This window comes from Hemibagrus wyckioides, linkage group LG25 (genome assembly GCF_019097595.1).
Source record: "Hemibagrus wyckioides isolate EC202008001 linkage group LG25, SWU_Hwy_1.0, whole genome shotgun sequence".
NCBI lineage: Eukaryota > Metazoa > Chordata > Actinopteri > Siluriformes > Bagridae > Hemibagrus > Hemibagrus wyckioides.
The window spans coordinates 11,296,913-11,319,966 of record NC_080734.1 but is presented as its reverse complement, the minus strand read 5'-3'; the positions used below and the strand labels follow the sequence as shown (position 1 = coordinate 11,319,966).

Below are 23,054 nucleotides of genomic sequence, written 5' to 3'. Positions count from 1 at the left end.
TTTATCCAAAGTTTCTGCATCAGACAGAAAGAACTTGTGTGTTCAAAGCAGCTGAATCTTGCACTACTTGTATTCAGAGTCAAGATTTTTTGTCAGTGGCACATTTTTTTACAGGTTCTTATAACTGCACCATTATGCAACTATGGATCTATTCTTATGCATACTGACATCATTCTTAAAGGTTATTTGTGATTAGAGTCTGTAATTTCAGCCTGTCATGCTTCTGTAGTAAGGACTCAGGCATATTTACACTACAGTTCCGACTAGATCAAACAAAGCTCGGTAATCCTTTCTCTTTGTCAATGTCCTGTAGTCTCACTGCTCAGTATTTAATGGAAAAGGCAATTAAAAAATATTTTAATGAGCCTCTGGCAAATGGCTGTTGGTGATAAAGGTGTATATTCAGTACCCTGCATTTATTATAAACATGTTTGTAGACTAATTTACTACATATTAAACCTAACAAATGAACATAAAAAACAAAGTAAACACAAGAATAATTCAATAAATGAACAAATCCTTTGTGTAGCCACTTTAACATATTTATGTGGTGCAAATAAACTTTATCTGTGCGGTGGTGCAACAGAACAACTGCTGTTTTCTATTGCACCAACTGTTTATCTGTATAAAAAGCCAAAAAACTATACATAAATAAGGGAAAAAATATATTGGAATTCTTTTTATAAATAAATGTTCAACTTGTTTTTAGATTTTCAACTAGATATTCTTAGTACAGACTGTTGGAGCGAACTATTAAAGGGTTAACAAGAGTTTTGGCCTTCCAAGGACATTTTAAAACTAATTTCTATGCTTATAGTGTCCAGTATCTGTGCTGTAGCAGTCCCCTTTCCCACCCATTATTTGCTTTGGCAGAAGAACAATGTAGCTAACCTCTGAGGGCACTGTGGAGTGTGGAGTGTGTGGGTAGATCAGGTGAAAAAGACTAAATGTTGTGATTCGCATGGCAGCCATGTGCTGAGGTGTGAAGGTCTTCAGCTGACCAGGGCAGAGGGTCTATTGAATGGATGACACTAAAGCAAAACATGCTTTACTGCCTAGGCGTGAACTGCGTGTGATTGAGTGTATTGAAGGGTGTATGCAAACAGTGTGTCACCAGGAAAAAGAGAGAAGGTGGAGCATTTGCACTAGGTGAAGAAGTGTACATGTGTAAAAAGGGTCATATTTTGTTGTGTGGTGGTTCCTGACATATGGATTAAAAGCAAGAGGACCTGCTGATTCTGGAGCAGAGACAACCGAGTGAAGGTAAAGGAAGATCAGGTGGATCATCTGTATCAGTCGGATAATTAATTTACTCCCAGCTCCAATTAAACATTTGTGGATTATCATTTGTTTATCTCCTTAGGACTGACGAGACAAACGAGATTTTGCATTGTTCTAATAATGTGATTTTACCTGACCTCGTCTTTCTGGAAGTTTCTTTTACAAGCATACTGGAAAAGAAAGATTTGGAGAACAGTTCTGGTGAACAAACACATGCACAACAACAAAGCTTGATAATAGACGTACACACTTTAGAAGTCCAGCAAGACCTTGATTTTGCATTGAAAAAATCTTCTAGCATGAATGGACATGCCAACAAGACTGAATCAATGCAAACACAAAAATAAAAAGGAACTTAATGGAATGTTGAAGTCTGCATCTAAACCATAAAATACTTGCCATTAAAGTGCCTTGCCTGAAAAATGGATAGTTATCCTGCTAATTCATTCTTTAACAACTTCACTAACCTTTTCAATCGTCTAGAGAAAATTGAAGAGACACCGGTTTTTTCATCCTTTCGTTCTCTATCTAAGAAAAATACTGAACATCAGAACATCAGCATCCAAAAACCTCAAACTATTCGATTTGATAATGATTCATCTGTTGAACAAGATTTCAAAGCAATGGATGTTTCTAGTCAAATTAATAGCAGGACATCATCAGAAAGAGAAGTCTTAATAGAGACAGAGGTTGTTTTGGCACAAACAGTTCAGCCTAGAGATGAATGCAACAGCCATAAAACTCTGGATCAGACATCTTCTCTGGTGCAAATAAGGGACAATAATGTTGAAACTCACATTAACACAAGCATGGACAGAGATGAAATAAAAATTCAAGAAAAACCAACTGATACTGGAAAGGAATTCTTGGTCATGGGTCTGCCAGTCAGTATGGATCAAGGCAATTCATGGAAAGATTCATCCTTGACATGCCAAGGTGACCAAAAGGTAGCAGATGGTCAAACTGACCTGCTGTCTGAAGCATCTGGCCGGGAATATAATGATACTAATCTGAGTAACAGAGCAACAGCGGAGAGCAACAGAAGTGGAGATCTCTCAGACTGTATCACCAGACAGATTGCAGAGGGATTACCAGACAAAGTAATGCGAGATGACAACACAACTAATAACACCAAAAAAGAAGTGTTATCTACTGCAGAGTATGAGGGGAAATGTCAAGAATGGACAAATAAAGTTAAAAATATGCAGACCTCAGGAACTCAGGAACCATCATGTATGACAGAACATGAGGAACTTTACTCGGAGAGTACATTTAAAACAAATTCTACAGACATCAACAATCCGATCTCTGCTGTAGGGGTCTCAGATCAGGCAGATGACGCCATGTCTACTTTTAAAAGTAATTTGGTTATACCTGCTGGAGACTTAGGTACAAAGACAGAGTGTACACACTCAGACACAGGCAATAATAGGATCCAGCCAAAAGAGGAATTCTGGAGCTCCTTAATTCCGGACACATGTAATGGATGTCAGGTGGCATCAGATAGACATTCCTGTTCAGAAACTGGAGACACATTCCTGAAAGTCAAGTCTGATCAAGTGCTAGTAAAATTAGAACCAACAACTCCAGACAGCCTCAGTGAAACACAAAAGGAGAGTGGAACAGAATATGTACAAGAATCGAGTAAAGTAGAAATAAAGCAGAGTGGTAGACATGATAGAGGGGCAATAATGATCGATGACAGTGATAATTTGGTACAAATAGAGGGAGAAAACAAAGAAATAATGATGAAGGAAGAGAAAATGGATACATTACAAGAAGAGAGCAATTTAGAAACCTCAGGTGATATGTCTGCTCCTGGCATCCTAGAAGAGCCACTAAACAATGAAAATGCTTCTAGGCCCAACAAAAGAGTTACCTTCTCTCCAGGTCTAAGGTTGGAGAAACCTCCTCAACTACCCTCCATCTTTAGTGGGCTGAAAGGGTTAAAAAAAGAAGCGCATGACCAACAGAAAAAAGCATTAACCCTTGAACAACCTAAGAGTCCTGTCGTGACGAAACAAGCCTCTGTTAGACGGGCACTTTTCTTTGAGAAACCTTCCAAAAGTGAGGCAAAAGGAAGCATCCTTGAGCAGCTCTCACAACTCCTGAGCTTTGATGCTGGCAAAGTAGGAGCAAAAAAAACACAGGAACCCATAGCAAGTCCTCCGCTCTCACCTAGCAGTGAGGGTCCAGAAGAAGAAATGCCTCCAGGAGAGGAAAGTGTGAAGGGTCCTGATGTTGCTTCAGAGGAAAGTGGCAAACTAACGAATACAGAGACAACCCTCAATGCCTTTAAGGCTTTCTTTACCCCTAAACCAGCTAGGAGGAACACCTCAGACAATATCGACCTGGATGCTGTAAAGAGGGCATTCAACCCAGAGACAATCCGATCTATCTTTGACAGAAACTCTAGCAAGTCTCCAGACAACAGGAACATTTCTGATAATAAAGTATGCACTTACAAATTACTTCAGCATTGTCCATGAAAAAAAAATTAAAAGCATATTTTAAATTATAGAACAATGATAACTTGGTTTCTTATTGCAAATATTTTGCTAACCATTTCATTATATAGCCAAGTTATTCTTATTCTATTTGTTTGAGCTATTGGGCTTTCTTCTGTTCATAAGAATAAAATGAATATGAAATGAAATGAAATGAAATTAATGGGGTCTACATGAAACATGTTGTAGAGTCATGGTTGATCATGTTATAAACACTGTAAAAGTAAATGCCATTTAATCTCATTTACATTTGTACAAATTCTTACCTTTACTTTATATTTGTACTGTATTATAGGAAGTGACTACTTGAAAAGTTGTACTAAAAAATGCAACTGATATGATTTGTCTTCTCCTCCAGTCTCTGGAGAGTGAGGAGAGGACACCAGGGCGTCTGCAGGCTGTCTGGCCTCCTCCAAAGCCCAAAGATGAGGAGGAAAAAATTGGGTTAAAATACACAGAGGCTGGTAAGTGGTTCCCATGTATGCATGCATATTGGCATGTGAGAAAGGTAAAGCAAATGTTTGTCCAGAGTGAAATATTTGCTTTTTATGGAATGATAAAACACTCTCCAAACAAATACTAATACATCTCCACCCTCACGGATTCTTCAGAGGGTTAGATAACTTTTTTTGGTCAATTATATCATTTTTGGTTCCATATTTAAACTCTGGTTTGCTCCTAAGTAAACACACTGTATTAAAATACACTCCTGTACATCAAAAACATGTAAACTTTGTGTATTTTGTTATTCCATCATCACATGCTACTATTATTGACATTCTGTGTGTCTACCAGACAAATATCCTGTAATCCAGCAAGGTCCAGAGTCTACAGACACACCTTAGTACACACAGTAAGAATAGTCATATCTGAGACATGACTAAGCCATTTATTAAAGGTGGGGTTTATGCCAGAACACTTTTAGTAATATTTGGTAAAGTTCTTCTCACATTGAGGTAGCTGGCAATAAAATATCTGATCATAGGAGCAAGTCTGATTGTGATTGCCTCAAGCTCTATGAACAGAAGAACAGTCTAATCATGTGAACTACCAATAGTCAACCAAATAGAATAAGAAAACAGACCATTCATTCTTGTTGACTGTCATTTCATAAAGTTCCCCTCTTATACTAGCATTCAGATATCAAAGCCTCAGTAATGCATGTAGATGTCCTTAGGTGTTCCCTCTGCTTCTGGGAATCTAGAAGAGCCACTAATCACTGAAAATGCTTCCAGGCTTCTAGGATGTTCTAGTTTCAGTAATGCATGTAGATGTGTTTAATGGGTGCGGCTTTAGAAAAGAACACTGAACAGAAGAGATGTCTTTGTTTGCTTTGGTTTTAAAACACCCCACTTCAGCTGACCTAAACCAAAAGCGCTTGCTATAATCTTTATATTGTTTACTATTTCACTTTTCACCCATATAGCTGTACTGCCTTCTTCTGAAACGTGGTCACTGTCTTAGTTAGACCTATATTGGAGCTATACTGATCAGCTTTGCCCATTCAGCTATAACAGCATTAGTGAGGTAAGGCACTGATGTTGGGCAAGAGGGTGGAACAGGTATTTCAGTTCGTCTGAAAGTTGCCCAGTAAGGTTGAGGTCAGGGATCTGTGCAAGCCAGTCCAGAGTTCTTCCAGTCCAAGTTTGGCGAACCATACAGAGACAACACCACACTGCTTTCAAGGCTTCAACCCAAGACAATGCAAGCTATCTTTACAGAAATTATAGCAAGTTTCCAGACAACTAGAATATTTTTGAACACAAAGTATGCACTTTGATAATTATCCATGAAAAAGGTAACGGCATATTTTTAAATTAGAGAAGTATGTTAACTTGTTCAAAAATATTTATAAAGATATAGCTTCTTACTGAATATACTTTGCTACAACATTTTACATTTACATTTAATGGAATCCTTGTGTCCAAAGGAACAGAGCAAAAAGTATTTACAGGTTTTTGATTTAAACCATTATTGTAAGTTATTCATATTTATAGTTGTCTAGTAAGGTCAGAGCTCTATGCAGGCTTCAACTTCTTCCAGTCCAACCTTGGCAAATCATATTTTTCCAGTTCCAGTGAAGAGAAATTCTAATATTACAGCACTCAAAGAAAATTTCAGACAGATAGACAGACAATATATAGATATTATAACTCCTATAGGCAGGTGACAAATTAAAAATTCACCTGAGTAAGGCCTTGGGCTCTTATACCAACTTTAAATTGCTTTGGATTAAAATTTCTGCAAGTGCATAGCTGCATAAAGTCTGCAACTTTACTGATGGAATGAACACAATTCTTCAGACAGGGTTGATGACTGTAGTCTAACATGTAAATCCAAAGTCTCCCACTGGTGGTCAGTTGTGAGCTGGTGAATAAGAGGGAAACAGTATACAATTTTCATACTATTCAATCCATCCAATGCACCATCAAGCCCTGTAGACTGTCCTCCTGGAAGAGGCCACTCCCATCAGGATAGAAATGTCAGTGGTCATCATTGGAGATCAGTCAGATGATTAGTCAGAATAACTTTGTAGTGATTTGCAGTCAGTTTTCACTATAAAGTACAAATGGACCCAAAACAGCAAAATGCCCTCACATCACCATTTTTTAAAATCTGTTATATCTGTATCAGCTGTAAAACCTAATAGACCAATTGTATACAATTCTGTAATACATTACATGTATTTGTCTCCTTAATTCTAATGGTATTCAAGCTTTTGATACATAAACTGTAATATGTTAACTACAAAAAAGTATATACACTATGGGTAAGTTACAGCTCTGCACAGAGCAAGCATGTATGACTCCATGATAAGTTTTGGATAAATTGAGTGTCAGTATTTTGTCATTGCAGAGCATCAGACAGCTCTTCTCCATCTGAAAAGAGAGTGCAAAGAAGAGCTGGAGACATTAGAGGCAAGTTACAAACAAGACATTCTCTTAAACCAATAATATGATGATCCTACAAAGTATTAAGTGTGAGAGGGGGCCATAGCTCTGTTTCTCAGTCATTTAATCTAATTGCACATGCTCAACCATGTTTATCAAAGGATTTCTGAAACTTATCCCTGGCTCCCTGACATGATCCTACACAGGCGGACTATAAGCTCCAGCTCTACCACCTCAGACAGGAGAATGAAGAATCTGTGTCCAGACTGGAAGCAGCAATTGCGGATTTGAAAAAGGCTGCCAAGTGTTCGAATAGTGAACTCAGAGATGCGGCTGTGTCAACAGAAGACTACTTCACACCTCGCATTTTTCGAACTGTGTGCATTCAAACAGACCGAGAGACTTTTATTAAGCCTGTTGAGGAGCCAGAGTTAAGCAAAGACCTATGCCCTCAACCAAATGTGCCTAAAAAACTTGATCTTGCATCAATTAGTAGTAGTCTTTCGAGCAAGCAGGAGCCTGCACTGCCTCCATTACTGCCATTGCCAACACCACCACCACTGTCTGTTCAGTCAGGACTTGATAGTGTAACAGCTTCAAATCCTTCACCATCGCTGCCTGGTCCTTCTGAGAGTAATTCAAAACCTGCTCAGTCAGACGAGTGCCCACCACTCACACAAGCCAGTGGTCCACCCCCTCCACCACCACCTCCACCAATAATCAATGCTGGTCTTTCTCCTACCCCACCCATACCAGGCCCTGTGCCCTCCCCTCCCACTGGAGGTGGATTGTTTCTCTCTAGAGCTGAGGAGAGACCACAAAGAAAGCCAAGAGTGGAACCCGTCTGTCCAATGAAGCCACTCTACTGGACACGGATACAGATTCAAGACAGCAGGTAGCACTTGAGCAGTCCCATCACCAACACACACATGAGAAACATAAATAAGGATTTTTAGCTTACTAAAGTAGTTTTACTTTATGGAACTCATCATGGAAGGGAAATACACTGATGTAAGCGACAATATAAAAACTTTGAGCTGCAAACAGACTCCTTAAGGTTTTTGTTCTGTACCCAATGAACACCAGCTATACTGCATTATTGTAATGCTGATTTTTTTTTGGTTAGCCTGAGTTCACCATTACATTATTTTTCCATTGCAAAAATCATAAATCCCTTCATAGAAAGATGTGTGAAAGCAGGAAAAAGATATTTTCAAGACTTCCTGATCAGACATCGGGACGGTATAAGTTTAACCACAGCAGCCTGAGGTCTGTCTTTGGGGCCAGCAGGCCTTCCAGGACCTCTAGCGGTGGTGTGGATTTCTGTGGGATCCTGTTTCCAGGGTCTCACACTGCTGCTGCACTGTTATTTGACTCTTCTTAAAAGCCTTCTTCCCTCACTGAGCAACCAGCAAGCCAAAGCTGAACCCAGTCAAGCTTAGCCTTGCAGCGCCTTGCTGGCTCTATAATTGTTTTCATGGGAGCAAAAGTTTAGCAAAGCAGAGCACTAGTATTTGACCTCCTACTGATTTTATGTGTTTTCAGGCATGGTTACCCAGAAACAGTAATGGTGTGTTTCCATTAGTTTTTGCATTTGCTTAGTATTTGGTAGCCTGCCTGCATGCTGACTTTGAAGTGTGAAAACTGAGTCTTTTTCTAGCCTTTTGCAATGAGAAGAAAAACCCTAAATTACTCAGGATTATGATAAAACAGTGGGTGGGAGAATGGCATATAGAAACCAAACCTTGGTGGTGTCTGGATGTCTGTCTTCATCTCTGTCTCTTCTCCTAGAAATGATACACTGTGGAGCACACTGAACGAGCTGGCCATAATAAATACTAATGAGTTTGCTGAGTTGTTTGCTAAAATGGCATCACCCGCCAAAAGGAAACCCCTATCTGAGGCCTACGACAAGACAGCCAAAGCCAAGAAGGTATAAACTCCTCACTAGTCATCAGGATAACAGTGGTTGAAGGGCACTTTATATGGTTGAATAACATTTACATCATAATCAGTCAGCAGTATTTATAGAGCTCTCTGTAATTTACAAGCCTCATAAGCATGTTTCTATGTTTTTAAGTTGGCTTGAAGTTTTAGAATGAAGATCGTCTGACCACTCTGTACAACTATTTGCATCCTTAAATATCAAAAAAGTGAATTGTCACAACCTTATTTAGCAAGATGACGTACACAAATAAAGCACTGTGCTAATCTTGCCCAGCAGTAGCAACTAGTTAAAAGAGCCTCTAACAAGCTAGGCAAGTGTTACAAAAAGGCTATAAAATGCACCTAATCTAGTTAATTAGGCTTTTATATTGTAGCCAAGTCCATCAACAAACTCGCTAACATTAGGATAACTATTATATTGTACAGATTGTGTTTATTAGCAAGAGCCTTCACCCTCAAAGTGATATCATAGGGTTTTTGGCTATTAAAGCCTCCAGCAACTACACTGAGTGTTAATAATGTTCATTTCTATTCTGAAACAAGTGAACACGTGTGTGTCTTAAAGTTTGGGTATAAAAGCTTTTGTATATTAAGTGTAAAAACTGTTTACATTATCCTCATCATCATTTTCAGTGCTAGTGACGCTGACTGTCTCTGCTTGGGTTTAGTTTAGTCTTTACAGAAAACACTCAACAGTTTTTGCTTTTATTTTAGGTTCAAGCTAACAGTATGGTTTCACTGTTTTGCTGTTAATCAGATTTTAATGGCTAAATGACTTGATGTTTCCTATTTCAGGCAGAATAAATTTTAGTGAGAGACATTTTTTGTCTTAAAAAACTGGAGGCCACAATTGCTGTTTCTGAAACTGACACATGTAATTATGTTGGGATAAAAACACAGATTCTTGCCACATCATTTAAGAGTTTATTAAAGATAATTACAGTACTGTTACTCTTGGACACACTCTTACTCTTTTTCCATTTGTAATTATTAGCTGTCCCCAGTCTTGCCTAAAAAGTTTTTTATTTTCCCTCAGCTCTAAGACAGATGATAAATTAAGTGTCTTTTGGCCTTTCTGTCCATTCAGATCATTAAGGTGTTGGACAGCAAACGTTCTCAAGCTGTGGGAATCTTAATCTCAAGTCTCCACCTGGAGATGAAGGACATACAGCAGGGTGAGATATTTTTCACACACAGCTGAACACAAGAAGTCCCTCCACATCATTAAACCATCAATCATTGTTCAGACGTCTACTGTAATCAAGTACACAGCTAGATACATCAATACTACATTTTAAAATAATATAAGCAAATGTATTTGGGCCTTGGATTCATGTTTGGGCTGGATAGTGAGTAAAAGCCAAGTCAACCAGTTGATTTTAGACAGCATCCAGTAAAAAATACACGAGTTTGGTTTTACATGCCTTTTATTCTGCTTAGTTGAACTGCCTTGTCTGAGTAATAGCACTGAAATGCCTTATTTGGAAAGTGTTACATAACCGCATGGTCTTTCCCACATTGGCCTTAGATGTTAGATTCATCAACAAATTTTAGCCAAGATTCCACCTCTTTTTCATTAGACCAGTTACACTTGGTTGCAATTCAGTATATTTAATAACATATTTTATATTTGTTATTAACCAAATCCATTTATTTCTCCCCATACTAAATTATATAAGCGTGATTCCTCTGAAATGTGAGGTCTGTTCCTGCATCATTTACAATCACGTTGTGTTGTTAAAAGCAACAGCAAAGTTACAGCGACAAGAACAGTACAAGTCATGAGTTTTGTTGTTAATTAGTGCTCATTCAATTGCTTAATGAACTGTTTCATTTGACGAAAGGCAGTGACTCAGCTATTACTTTACCCAGGGGAAGTGCATTTCACCACCTGGGTGCCATTACAGAGTTTTGTGTATAAAAAACAAGCCGAGTCATCATTGCCTAGGCTTTATTGCCAGTTATTAACTGTCCAACAAAGTAAAATTAAATAGAAGTACATGAAAGGAGTTTTATAAAACAGCAGACCTAACTGAGAACATCATTGAAGACTTATTTAATCTTACTTTCAATCAATATTTCAGCCTTTTGTTTGATAAAATGTCTTGCAAATATGCTGAGATGTAAGGATACAACCTCAATGAGTTGATATTAAAGGAGAATTAAAAAAGAAAAGAAAAAAGGACTTAGCCCTGAGCCTTGTGGGACACCAGGTGAGTATCTGCATGGGCAGATGTAGATACCATTCATGTCAATTAATATGATCATCCCTTTAGGCATGAAGCAACCTTCCACCATCACTATTTACAAGGAGCATGTACTCTTGAGGATGTACAGAAGAATCCTGCGATCGACCATGTCAAAGTCTGCAGAAAGGCCAAAGACAAATACAGATGATACTGTAGTTTGTCTGATAAAGCTGCATGAAGCTTCTCAGTAACAGATTTAACATGTGCTGCTGTGAAGACAGATGGGTTAGGATCTTGTAGGTTCTGAATAAGGATTAAAGACATCTGATTGTGTACAGCACATTCATTTTCTGGGGTAGACGTGTGTATAATATTTTATTTGTTTATATTTAAAGAAGTTGCTTAGAACAAATTGCAGACACACAAAGAAAATCAATACTTTTAAGAGCAGATTGGATTGGTCAAACTTTCTGCAGGAGGAGGCATAATTGGTCATGAGTATCTTGATAGCAGTCAGTACATCAGCAGATGCTATGGAGTCATTTATGCTGGAAGTAATGCAGGTGGTGTCTGGCAGGATGGGCTAGAGTATTCTGGAAGGATGGCACCCAGCAGGCAAGTGTTACATTTTCTAGACGAGAGAAGCTGCAGGAACTAAAAAAGGATAAAATGGGATTATGATAACAAGGTATGGGGTATTGTGCAGTGTAGGAACATGGGAAGGGAAAAATGGGGTAATTAAGTTGGCAGAACATCATAATAAAGATGGTGGCAAAGTCATCAGTAGTCAGGGAAGAGGTTTTGGCAGTATAAGAAGTGAAGCAAAAAAGGTCATGAGCTCTCTAATGTAAGGATGGATTATAAACAAAACAGTTTCTGCTCTGCTGGAGTCTGCACAGATTTCCTCTATAATTGGCAAATGATTTAAGTATCACCTGCTATACAACAGTAGCCTCAAAATCAATATATAAAACATGAAACAAATTATTCAGTTAATTTCTGTATACTTATAGTAATTTCTTTGCTATAGCATTGACTGGATTTTCTGCTGCTAAATTAGTTCTAAATAAAGGCTAAATAAATCTACTAAATAGCATAGCCTTTCCTTATCTTTATTTAGTTAGCTAGGTTGTGCTATTCATTACCCGCATTCTCAACACTGCTCTGCTCTTAGTCATGATCATTAGCAGCCGCCTTGGAAACAAAAAGTCGTTTTATTTTTTAGCAATATGCTGAATTGGGGTGGCATGGTGGCTTAGTGGTTAGCACGTTTGCCTCACATGTCCTGGGTTCAAGTCACGCTCCTGCTCACTGTGTTTGTGGAGTTTGCATATTCTCCCCGTGCTTGGTGGGTGTGCTCCAGTTTCCTCCCACAGTCCAAAGACATGCTTCTAGGATGACTGGAATCTCTAAAATTGCCTGTAGTGAATGTGTGTGCTCTGTGATGGGTTGGCACTCTGTCCAGGGTGTATCCTGCCTTGATGACTCCTGTGATAGGCACAGGATCCCTGCTTATCCAATATAGATTGGATAAGCGGTACAGACAATGGAATGAAAAAAGAGACTTAATTTAAAAACCTGATGGACTAAACCAATCACAAGTATGGTCTCTGAGCAGTAGTGTCTTATTGCAGGGTGTTACTGTGTGTCCTGTGCTAAGACACGTGTGAGAGAGGAACATGGGAACCTTACTAAGATTTCATCATACATCATCAAACTGCACAGACTGTTAAAAGAATCCAACATTACCAGACGAAATAAATTCACTAAATCTCACACTCTTATTACTTAAGGAGCACGGGAGGTCATGCATGGCTCATCTGTAGTACAGAAAAGAATTGTAGAAAAAAATTCCACATTGCAAAATACCAGACGAATTTCCATGTGCCTCAGACCTCACACATTGACGCAAATCTTTTAAACATGTTGACATTCCAGTAAAAACCCCAGACATACCTGAATTCAAAACAAACAAGCTTCACCAAACTATACTGACCATACAAATCTCTTCCTTTACACATCTTCTTCCCAATCCAGCTTGCTGTTTATCTCTCTCCACGTTTCTTGTCCCATTTCCCCTCAACACAGTAGTTTGCATTGTATTTCATACCATTTCAGTTAATACTGCCCCCTAGCTGCCAAAGCATGTTCTAACAGTCACGCTACAGTGTTTCTAGCAGAGAGGCTATAAACAGGAATTTTATGGAATATAATTGTAGTGTTTGTACCACCAGCAAGATTAAAAAGGGAAGAATTATTATTGAAAAATATTCCATTTTAAGGTATACAGTATATAAATTGAATACTAGTAGGTCCAGCCTGTGTTAGTCTGTGCTCTAAAACATAAGTTTATAGTTGGGGTCATACACCACAAACCGTTCTTAATGGTCTTCGCTCATAAAACTGACATCTAAACATTTTGCTTGAAAGATATTAGCAAAATGAGCTAATCTAGAAAATAATACATATATCTTTCCCTCTCATAGCTATTTTGATGATGGACAACTCTGTGGTTGACCTGGATGCTCTTGAAGCCCTGTATGAAAATGTAAGTGTTATTTCCACTATTCATATTTGTATATGAATTAGGTGTGCAGAGACCTCAATAAACTGTGCTATGCTATTGAAGTGTTTACACTGGCAGCTTTCGTATTAATGGGAATCGAAAATTGATAACTGGGGCTAGATTAACGGTGAAAATTCAATTTAAACCTCAGATTTAGTTGCTCAGCCAAGACAGTTTGTTTTGGTGTATGATGTTTACTTCTTTGGTTTTGACTGGAGCTCCAAGACTAATCACTAACTCACTAGCAAGTAATATGAGTAGCAAGTCATGTAACTGCCTAAACTCAAGCTGGGTTGTTTAGTCATCCCATATAGACTTGTTTATGTGGTTTCAGACACTTTATGACACATTGTTATCTATAAAACATGCAAAAAGTTCAGTTACTTTTATGCTAAGGATATGTTGTGCCTATGTTACACCAAATTATTAACATCTGCAATATGCTTCAACATAAAAGTGGTACCTGGCATATCATTTAATCCAGACGTGGCTTGCTGTTTTATCGTTGTAAATTAGTATTTTTCACGGGGTTAACAGGAATAAGTGGTCTCATTAAAACACAAACACACACACAATTTAATAACTTAATGTTTGAATAGCTCTGTTTTGAGGTGATTTTAAAAGGTTCGTTTTCTTAGCTGCATGCCTGTGCATTTTTATGGTCCTCAGAGTGCTCAGCCTGAAGAGTTAACGAAAATAAGGAAACACTACGAAACCTCAGATGAAGAGCATGTCAGACTGCTGGACAAGCCTGAACAGTGAGATACCAGCGAGATTAGTAACATATCCATTTTTGACATAAAACAGGAACATGTCAGTGATTATGAAACTACACGAACAGTTGCTACATGATGATTGTTCCATTCCATAGTTCACATTGGTACCAGAGGGACAGTTTACCTGCCAAGTCCTTTTGTCACAAATTATCCATTCTATTTTCCAGATGTTTTTAAGATTTCAATATTTAATGTGCAGCTACACAGCCAAATATTTAGTGCTTATTCTGTGGTATGAAACTGTGAAATTCAATACACCACTGTACGTTATACTGTGTATTAATTCTTCCAGGTTCCTGTATGAGCTTTCTCTGATTCCCCAGTTCTCTCTAAGAGCACGATGTATCATTTTCCAGTCTACATTCACTGATGCTGTTGCATCAATCCAGCGCAAATCAAACATGGTTCTCCATGTGTGCAAGGTGAAATGCAGCTTTCAGTGTTGTTATTGATATCAAAGATATGATTATATCTTTACATATCTATATATTCAAGTGTTATACTTAGAGTACACAAGTGCAACAAGAACTTCAATTTAGTCTTCAGAGAGTATCCAGATGTCAGGGGCACAGAGGGAATATTAATATTAATATTCATGTGTTAACATGTAACAGGGACTACTGGAAAGAGACAGTGTAAGAGAGGTGCTGGGGCTCGTCCTTGCATGCGGGAACTACATGAACGGAGGGAGCAGACACCGAGGTCAGGCAGACGGCTTTGGATTTGACATTCTCCCCAAACTCAAAGACGTTAAGAGCAGGGTAGGCTTTTCCAACAATATGATCCACATATACATTCCCATTGCACATTCTTAAATCCCTGATCCAAGCACACCTGATAATATAGAGACACAGGAGAAGCTTGAGTGTTGGCCATGCTACACACACAGTTTCACTATGTTAATGGGACAAGTGTCAGGTCTTTATCCAGCATACTGAGTAACAATTTTCAGAAAAAGTATTGATTTTCAGAAAACCTGATTGATTAAGGAGATTTTGGGATGTGCATGTGCTTTTCCCTTTAAATGAAGACACACAAAGTCAGTTACTGATAAATCTTTTCTTACCAAGGACAATTGACTAGTATGACCCATACCTTGATCCCATCAACTTTTAGTTTTTACTTTAGATTATGTGTTATAGAAATGTACCAAACTGGAAAAGGCTTTAAAACAAAAAAATATGTCTAAAGACCCTGCTATTTATCAATCCACAATAAGACACAATGTCTGTAAGTTCAGGATTATTGATGCTCTCTCTAGGAGTAGGCATGCTGCAAAGATCACACCCAGAGCACAACAGGCAATCCTGAAAAAGATGAAAAAGGACCCAAGGATAACATGAAAAAACTTGCAAAAAAACCCATGAAAGTCTTTGTTCAAGTGTTCACTATCAAAAAGCACTGAACAAGAATAGTGTTATTAGAAGGACACCACAAAGGAAACCACGCCTGTCCACAGAAACGTTATGGCATGTTTCAAGTTTGCCCAAAACCACCTGGATGTTTCACAGCGCTTCTGGGAAAATTTTCTGTGGACAGATGAGACAAAAGTTAACCTCTCTGGCAAAAATGCACAATGCTATGTTCATGGTTTCAAGCTGCTTTGCTATCTTAGAGCCTGGATGCCTTGCAGTCATAAAGGGGAAAATGAATTCAAAACAATATCAAGATCTTTTTCAGGACAATAGTCCATAACCTCAAGTTTTAGGGAGGATGTGTAATGCAACCAATGAGACAATGGCCCAAAACACACACTTAAATCAACAAAAAAATGACTGAAAAAGCCAAGGCACAGTCCTAACCTTAACCCAATTGAGAATCTGTGGCATGATTTGAAGAGGGCTCTTCATTCAAGACATCCGAAAAATATTCAGCTGAAACATGGACGAATGGTCCAACATTTATCCTCATCATTATGCCAGTCTTATAGACAGACACAGGAAAGTAGTAGTGATTGTTGTTGCTAAAAGTACATCTACAAGTTACTAAAATCACTTTGTCCAGCATACACTCTGAATGATAGACAATATGCTCATTAAAGACTTAAAGATACTACTGTTTTTTGTGTAATTAGTTTAATCAGATTGTGTTTGTCTATAATCATGACCTACAGCAAATGACCTGCAACTATATTTATTATATTTGCCAAAAAACCTCCACAGGATAACCGCATAAGTCTGATGGATTACATAGTGTCTTACTATCTACACAATCTCGATAAGGTAAAAAAAATTTAGCATTTTTCTTATTAAACTTGTTTTTACATGAAATACATGGACAATATTTTGCTTTTCCTTATATAATTCACTTTCTTTAGAATGCTGGGACTGAAAACTGTGTGTTTCCATTGCCTGAGCCTCAGGATGTCTTCCTTGCTTCCCAAGTTAAGTTTGAGGATTTATCCAAAGAGCTCCGAAAACTGGGCAAAGACCTAGAAGGTGAATGCCAAGCACTTACAAAATCTCTAAAAGCTTACTATGTGCTATGTTTTTTTTTGTTGTTTTTTTTTTGGGGGGGGGGTTGCTGTTGTATGCTTTGGTTGTTTTTAGTAAACAGTTCTAGCTATTGTCGTGAGATCCAGTAATCACTGTATTTAAAATATGCAATCAAGATTGTTAGTATGCCTGTAATCAATCAGCTTTCGTCCTGTTTTCGCATTGTCTCAGTTGTGTTTTGGGGTTTCAGGGCTCTGATGGCTTTTTTTCATGGTCAGTATTTCACAGTGATCTACTTTTTCTAAGACTGGGAAAGTTACAACCCTGTGCCTTTGCTTTAATCACAATAGACTGAAAACCATTTTACAGCAACAGGTTTGGCTCTCAGCCATCGCCCACAGTCATTACAGAGCCATGTTAGAATTAAAGCAAGCTATTACAGAGTCATCTTAAGACTGAAGGCTTACTTGAATATGAATTGCCTGGCATATTTATTTTTCTTCTATTCTTTAACTTCCACATTATTGTAGTTTATTTACAGTGTGCTCCATATGTAATCCTACCTCTCTGTAGCGTGGCCATATGGCATAATCCACCACTGTGAAACACAGAGCTTGTCTTTTCACTAAAGTGTGTGTGTGTGTGCGCGTGTGCGCGTGTTTGTGTGTGTGAGATGATGTGTGCATGTTAGACAAAGTGGAGTCTTTGTGATTTTGCCATGGCGCCTTTTAGATATGTCTTTAATCCTGCCCATCTGATGCTTTCTACTATTGTATGATTTCAAGGCTTTGTTGCGTATGTCGTCGTTGAGGGTCACAAACTTGCAGAGCTGCTGTTCTTATGTAATCTGAGGGAAGAGCAGCTTATCTTCCCGCCGGCCGCTCTCTATCTCTGCACAGATGCACCGCAGTTCTCCTGTTACACTGTATCAGCTTCAGTTCAGTGTGGCCGTGCAGATTTGTGTCAGAGATTCTTTTCTTTAGCTCTCAACAAGCCCTCCTTATCGGGCGACTGAGAGACTGCCAAATCTGGCCCATCACGATCTCCCCTTTGTCTCACTGTTTGAACCTCCCTCATGCCTGCAATGAACCATGTCTTTTTTTGTTTTATATCATTTTGTTTTGTTTTTCAATGGCATGTTTAGTTAGTTTGCCCCGAGCACATAGTTTACGCTCGCTCTCTCTTTGACTGCATTTATCTCCTGTGCTATTCTGTGGTATGGGGAATTTCTGATATGAAAATGAGTCAATCTGGGAATTTTATTGTTGTGTGCAGAGTTTTTTAAGCATATAGCAATTTTTGCATTCAGGCCTAATAGTGCATTATGGACTTATTACACAGATTCCTGGGTATGTTTGTCACAAAGCAATGTTTGTCACAAAGACATACGACACTGTTTACATTCTGGAAGATTGCTTAAGTAATCTTCCTTTGTATCCTGGGGGTTTTATTGCATAACCAGTCACGCCACAGTTTACACAAATGCTGAATGAAAACAGTGGCATGCGTAGTCTTATCAGAGACAGATGCAGATGGACTGAATCCAGCAGGCCTGGGCTCCCATCGCTCTCTATTATGACTGGGACAGCAGTCTGGCCCCTCTGATCCTTGGATTGGACTGAACTGACGATGAACAAACGGTGCAGCCTGGTGCCATAGGGGGGAGTGGCAGATATCTGCTGCCGCCATCAGCAGTGCCACAGAACAGGCTCTGAACCTCTGACTCCACCACAGGTGCAGCTTCTTCCCCTGGCTTATTTGAAGAGAAAAAAAGTGCCTTTCTCATGCTTTGAGAATACCATAAGCTATGAAAGGCAGTCGTGCAAAACAAAATGTACAGCTTAATTATAAGTTGACAGCTTAATGAAAGTTGACAGCTAGTTCGTAAAGCATTTTGAAGTAAATAATATTTGATTCATCTTCAGTGACTGATTTATCTTGCTAGGAATGGCACTGTTTCAAGATCTCTGGCAGACAGAATCCAGTCCATCTCTGGTCACAGTGTAAACGTTCACATGCTCATTTTTACTTAGGGGTAATTTAGTGTAGCCAAATCACTTACTGCCATGTTTTTGGAGGTGGGAGGATACTAGAGAACGCAGAGGAAATCCACACAGACTGTAACATGAGCTCAGGAGATAACTGGGGACCACTGGGTTTACTGTCTATAAAGCAACACTACCCACTGTACCACCCTGGCACCCATTAAATAATAATGATTAACAATAATAATAACAGCATTACACTGTTACAGATAGTCAAGAAATGGTAAAACAGTAACACAGTATAAGGATAAGGTCAAATATTAATCAGATTGGATCCTCAGGCTACGTATAAATAGGGACTTTTTTTGAATGTTGTTTTTTTTAATACAGGTTGTGAGACGGACGTGCAAAGAGTGTGGTTATCATCACCTCAAGAATACATCTATCCCTTCAAGGAGAAAATGGAAACTTTTATCTCCAGTGGTAAGCTAGTGGTAAACACCTACAATCACACTGACTGTCTGAAACACTGTAAAGGTATTCTCAACTCTGAGGATATGCACCGTACATATATGCTTTGGATATGTGTTTTATGTTAGATGCTCTTGGTAATCAAAAATAGAAATTGTTCATTTGGATAAGTTTTTTTGACTTAAGCTAGCTAAGGCACTCATGGTTGAGCTTAGGTGCATCATGTTTGCCTTGATTCTTTGTGGCACATTTTGAGATGTCTGTAAAACGTCGGTGGAGTCTACTTGGGGCAAATCCAGTTGATTCAATATAATTTAGAATGGCACACACTTTTGTGTGCATAAAATCCACCAATTTAGAGTGCATATAAGACCATGAAGTCCAACAAATTCTCCAAAGACCCAACTGTAATCAAATTGTGTTGAGACATTTGAGCCAGGAGCACAGTGGGCTCCATCACTGTGAATGTGTACTACAGGACTTTTCCTACAGCCAGTTGCCCAGCTAAAATCTGTAACCAGGCTAAAATACTCTTTGTCAGAGTAGTGACCAAGAATCTAGAATTCATTGGCCTCCAAAAGAGCTTCAGAAGTCCTCCAAAGAGATGTGAAAGCATGGCCTAAGGCCAACCACCTCAGAAATACTTCATCAATCAGGCCCAAGATAACCTGCTCCAAAGTGCACACGACCTCAATCTGGGGTGAAGTTTAATCATTCAGCACAACAACAACCTGAAACATACAGCCAAGGCAATACTGGAGTGGCTTTAGGAAAAAACTCCGAATGTCCTTGAGTGACCCAGCCAAAGCCCAGACCCCACAGAACATATCTGGAAAGTGGGACCTGGGAATGGCAGTTGACAAACACTCCACAGCCAATCTCATTGAGTTTGAGATGATCTTCTAGGGGGATTGGGAAAGAAATTCAGCGTGCAAAGCTTATAGACTCACAAAAGAAGAAGAGCTGTACTTGTTGCCAAAGGTGCTTCTACAAAGTTCACAATAAAGGATGTGTATTTAAAGGATGTGTATTTAAAAGTGTATACTTTTTTCAGTGAGAGATTTTTTTAATATATATGTGCAGAAATGTCTAAAAACTCTTTTAAAATGTTTGTGTTTTTCCATTATGGGTTATTGTGTGTAGAATAAAGTGTACTGCAAAAGACAGCATTTTAATACTTTCCAAATCCACTTTATATTGCAGTGAAGGTTAACAAAACTCAGCAGTACACACTGAAATGCTCACAATAATTACTCCATTATCTCTGCAGCATAGTAAAGATCTCATTCAGTTGCCCTGGAGAATATCTGTGATTGGCCCTTTTGGGGACTTGATAACTGTCTGTGGTCTTCACTACCTGTGTGAGATAGCTAGCTGTCGGGTTCAGAAGGCAGACAGACAGATAGGGATCAGAGAGGCTTTGGCAATGAACAAGACTTTCAAGTGACTCGACTTCTTTGCTTCAACCTCATTTTTATGGTTTCTTTAAAAGCTGAATAAAGCGTGAACCGTGAAAAACTTATATATCTAAGTAAATGGAACAAATAATTTTCTATCATGTGGCAGCCAGAGTTATGACAGAATCAATACATAGTTTTATCTGTGTTACTAATAATAAGTGATTACTAAAATTTAAACATTAATTCAGTAAATGAAGTTAATTTTTTTTTTCAGTTAAGTTCATGCAGTCATTTCTATAACTTCTCTACATGGAAATATACTTTTGTGTTTGCAGCCCAGAAGGAAAAAATAGCAACCGAACATCATCTCATAACTGCCCAAAAATGGTATGACATTATTTTCATTCTTGTTACTGTTGAATAGTTTTTGAATTATGATGGTCATTTAGTGTTTCTAGTAAAACCACTACTTTTTTTCTCTTTTTTTTTTAATAAAGACAATTATATTAATTCAATATACATATTAATTCAATTATACAATTATGAATTATATTAATTCAATATACATATATAATAACAGTATATAACATATTAAAATCATTCAAATAAATTTGTAATTTACTTTGCAGCCAATATATAGAACTGCTGATATTATATCATAAAGGGTATCATTTCAGAAATATCTATGTGTAATTTGAGAATCAACCTTTCTACATACAGTGTATATGTACTTCATCTCTACTTTTCCTTCTCTTAGCTTCCAGGACCTGGTGCAGTACTTTGGGATGAAGCCTCGTTCTGGCGAGCAGGATGTCCTACCAGGCCATGTTTTTATGCTCTGGTTTGAATTCTGCAATGACTTCAAGACCAGATGGAAGAGGGAGAACAAGGCCATTTCCAATGAGAGGTGAAAAGCCTATAGTTGCCTAGAGCATAAATGCTGGTCTGGATCAAAATTCCCACTAATTTTTTTTTACTTCTGGTCTTAATAGCAAATTAAGCTGAATTTGATTTATACCACGTAAACACATTTTGCAGTGTCAAGTGAAAATTATTCCATATGACATACAATTACATTAATTGTTGGGAACATAAACCGCGCTGATTGTTGCTTCGTGGATGATTGAAACATTTGTGGTTATTGGAAAATTGTGTGTGCCTTCACTTTTAGCCAAACTTTTTCTCTTCACTCCAGACTAAAAGAAGCCCAGCAGTCAGTGCGCAACATCACAGCCGACAAAAAAGTGGAGACCAGGCAGGTCCATGCAAATGGCCTGGTAAGGGTCTAAATTTGTTCTACATCTACAGATAGTCATAGGGAGTCGAGATAAATTCTTATTTATCAAAGACACAATAGAATGAACAGCACAGTAGAGAACCATTATAAATATCACTCTGATTTAAATATTCATTTAAGCCAGTAGCTGAGAGTCTCAGTTGATTTCCACTTGTGGAATATACTGTTTGTGGAGGCAGATCTCCAAAACCAAATTTGACAATATTGTTATTATGAGGGGGAATATGGTCCATCTCTTGTGTTTCCATAAGCAATTATTTTTAACTTATTTTAGGGTCATTTTCCAGATCACAGTTGATTGCTCTCATATAGGATCATCACAGGTTACATGTCAGGTGTAATTATAAATAGTGTGTCCTGCTTAAATATATTGAATTCACAAAAGACCAAACAAAATTCTGTTTTCTTTTTCTCATGACAGAAGGAAAGATTGCGTCTAAAAGAAGCAAGCTTATCCAGCACCTGAGACTAACACAACAGACCCTCCACAATGACTGTATACTTCATATGATTTATAAACTCAAGTCTGTTTTTTTTTTACTTTATTTTCATTTTGTATCTGCATGTAACTTAGGCTTGTTTCTGCATAAAAATGAGATGTACTCCTTCTGCTTGGACACTCCTGATTGAATGTGATGATTAACATGAAATCAGTTCATCTCAGTTCAATTTTATTTTTGTAGCACTTTTAGCAATAATAATTGTCACAATGTTTAATGAGCAATTGTCACAATTTTTAAAGAGCAAGCAAGAGGCAACTCTAGAACTATGTGATAAAAGGACATTCAGTATAAGCTTATGGTTAAAGCTGCAGTGACCAAGACTGGGAACCAAGCCAAGTGGATTTGGTTTTATTTAAATATGGATAGTCTAACATCCCTAGCTTTAGTACATTTAAGAAAAATAGCACTTTATAAACCTCAGGACTCTCTTGCCAGGAACTTTCTCTGGTCAGATTCCCCACAACACACCCACAAATTCCTACAGACAAAAGGTATCTTTATTTTGCATGTTAAGTATATTGTATTTTTTGAAATACTTGCATTGATGGATAAAACACTGCAATACACTGCAATCACAGCATAAAAAGTCATAGTCCCTTGATACTGTACATAAAGTAAACATTTGAAAATGGAGATTTTGTTCAACTTATTGGACGAATTTTAGTAGCAATGAGAGGTTTAGTTCAGAAATTCAAATAAAAAATTGAAGGCAATAAATATCCATATTAATAATAAAAAAATTCCAGCATTCAGAAATCCAAGAATCCAGAACTATAAAAAAAAAAAAAAATACATTATGTACACAA

At 38.0% G+C, this 23,054-nt stretch overlaps 1 protein-coding gene across 1 annotated transcript; it reads left to right on the top strand.

Annotated features, from left to right (window-relative positions):
* The first annotated feature begins 952 nt into the window (after nt 1-952).
* fmn1 (formin 1) lies at nt 953-22,443 on the top strand. The gene is made up of 18 exons (XM_058379144.1): nt 953-1,263; nt 1,364-3,734; nt 4,147-4,252; nt 6,645-6,706; nt 6,886-7,574; nt 8,471-8,612; nt 9,714-9,801; nt 13,302-13,363; nt 14,051-14,139; nt 14,450-14,579; nt 14,772-14,918; nt 16,320-16,379; nt 16,475-16,595; nt 18,968-19,060; nt 20,784-20,835; nt 21,206-21,355; nt 21,644-21,725; nt 22,167-22,443. The coding sequence occupies exons 2-18, from the start codon at nt 1,704-1,706 to the stop codon at nt 22,209-22,211; spliced, it is 4,149 nt and encodes a 1,382-aa protein (XP_058235127.1). The 5' UTR covers nt 953-1,263; nt 1,364-1,703; the 3' UTR covers nt 22,212-22,443.
* Nucleotides 22,444-23,054: the final 611 nt, after the last annotated feature.

What these genes read in the sequence shown, in the direction of transcription:
- fmn1 (XM_058379144.1), top strand. Translation starts at nt 1,704, where the DNA reads ATGGATAGTTATCCTGCTAATTCATTCTTTAACAACTTCACTAACCTT. An exon ending in GGAACATTTCTGATAATAAA is followed by an intron (nt 3,735 to 4,146) that starts GTATGCACTTAC and finishes CTTCTCCTCCAG; the next exon opens with TCTCTGGAGAGTGAGGAGAG. An exon ending in GGAAACTTTTATCTCCAGTG is followed by an intron (nt 19,061 to 20,783) that starts GTAAGCTAGTGG and finishes TTGTGTTTGCAG; the next exon opens with CCCAGAAGGAAAAAATAGCA.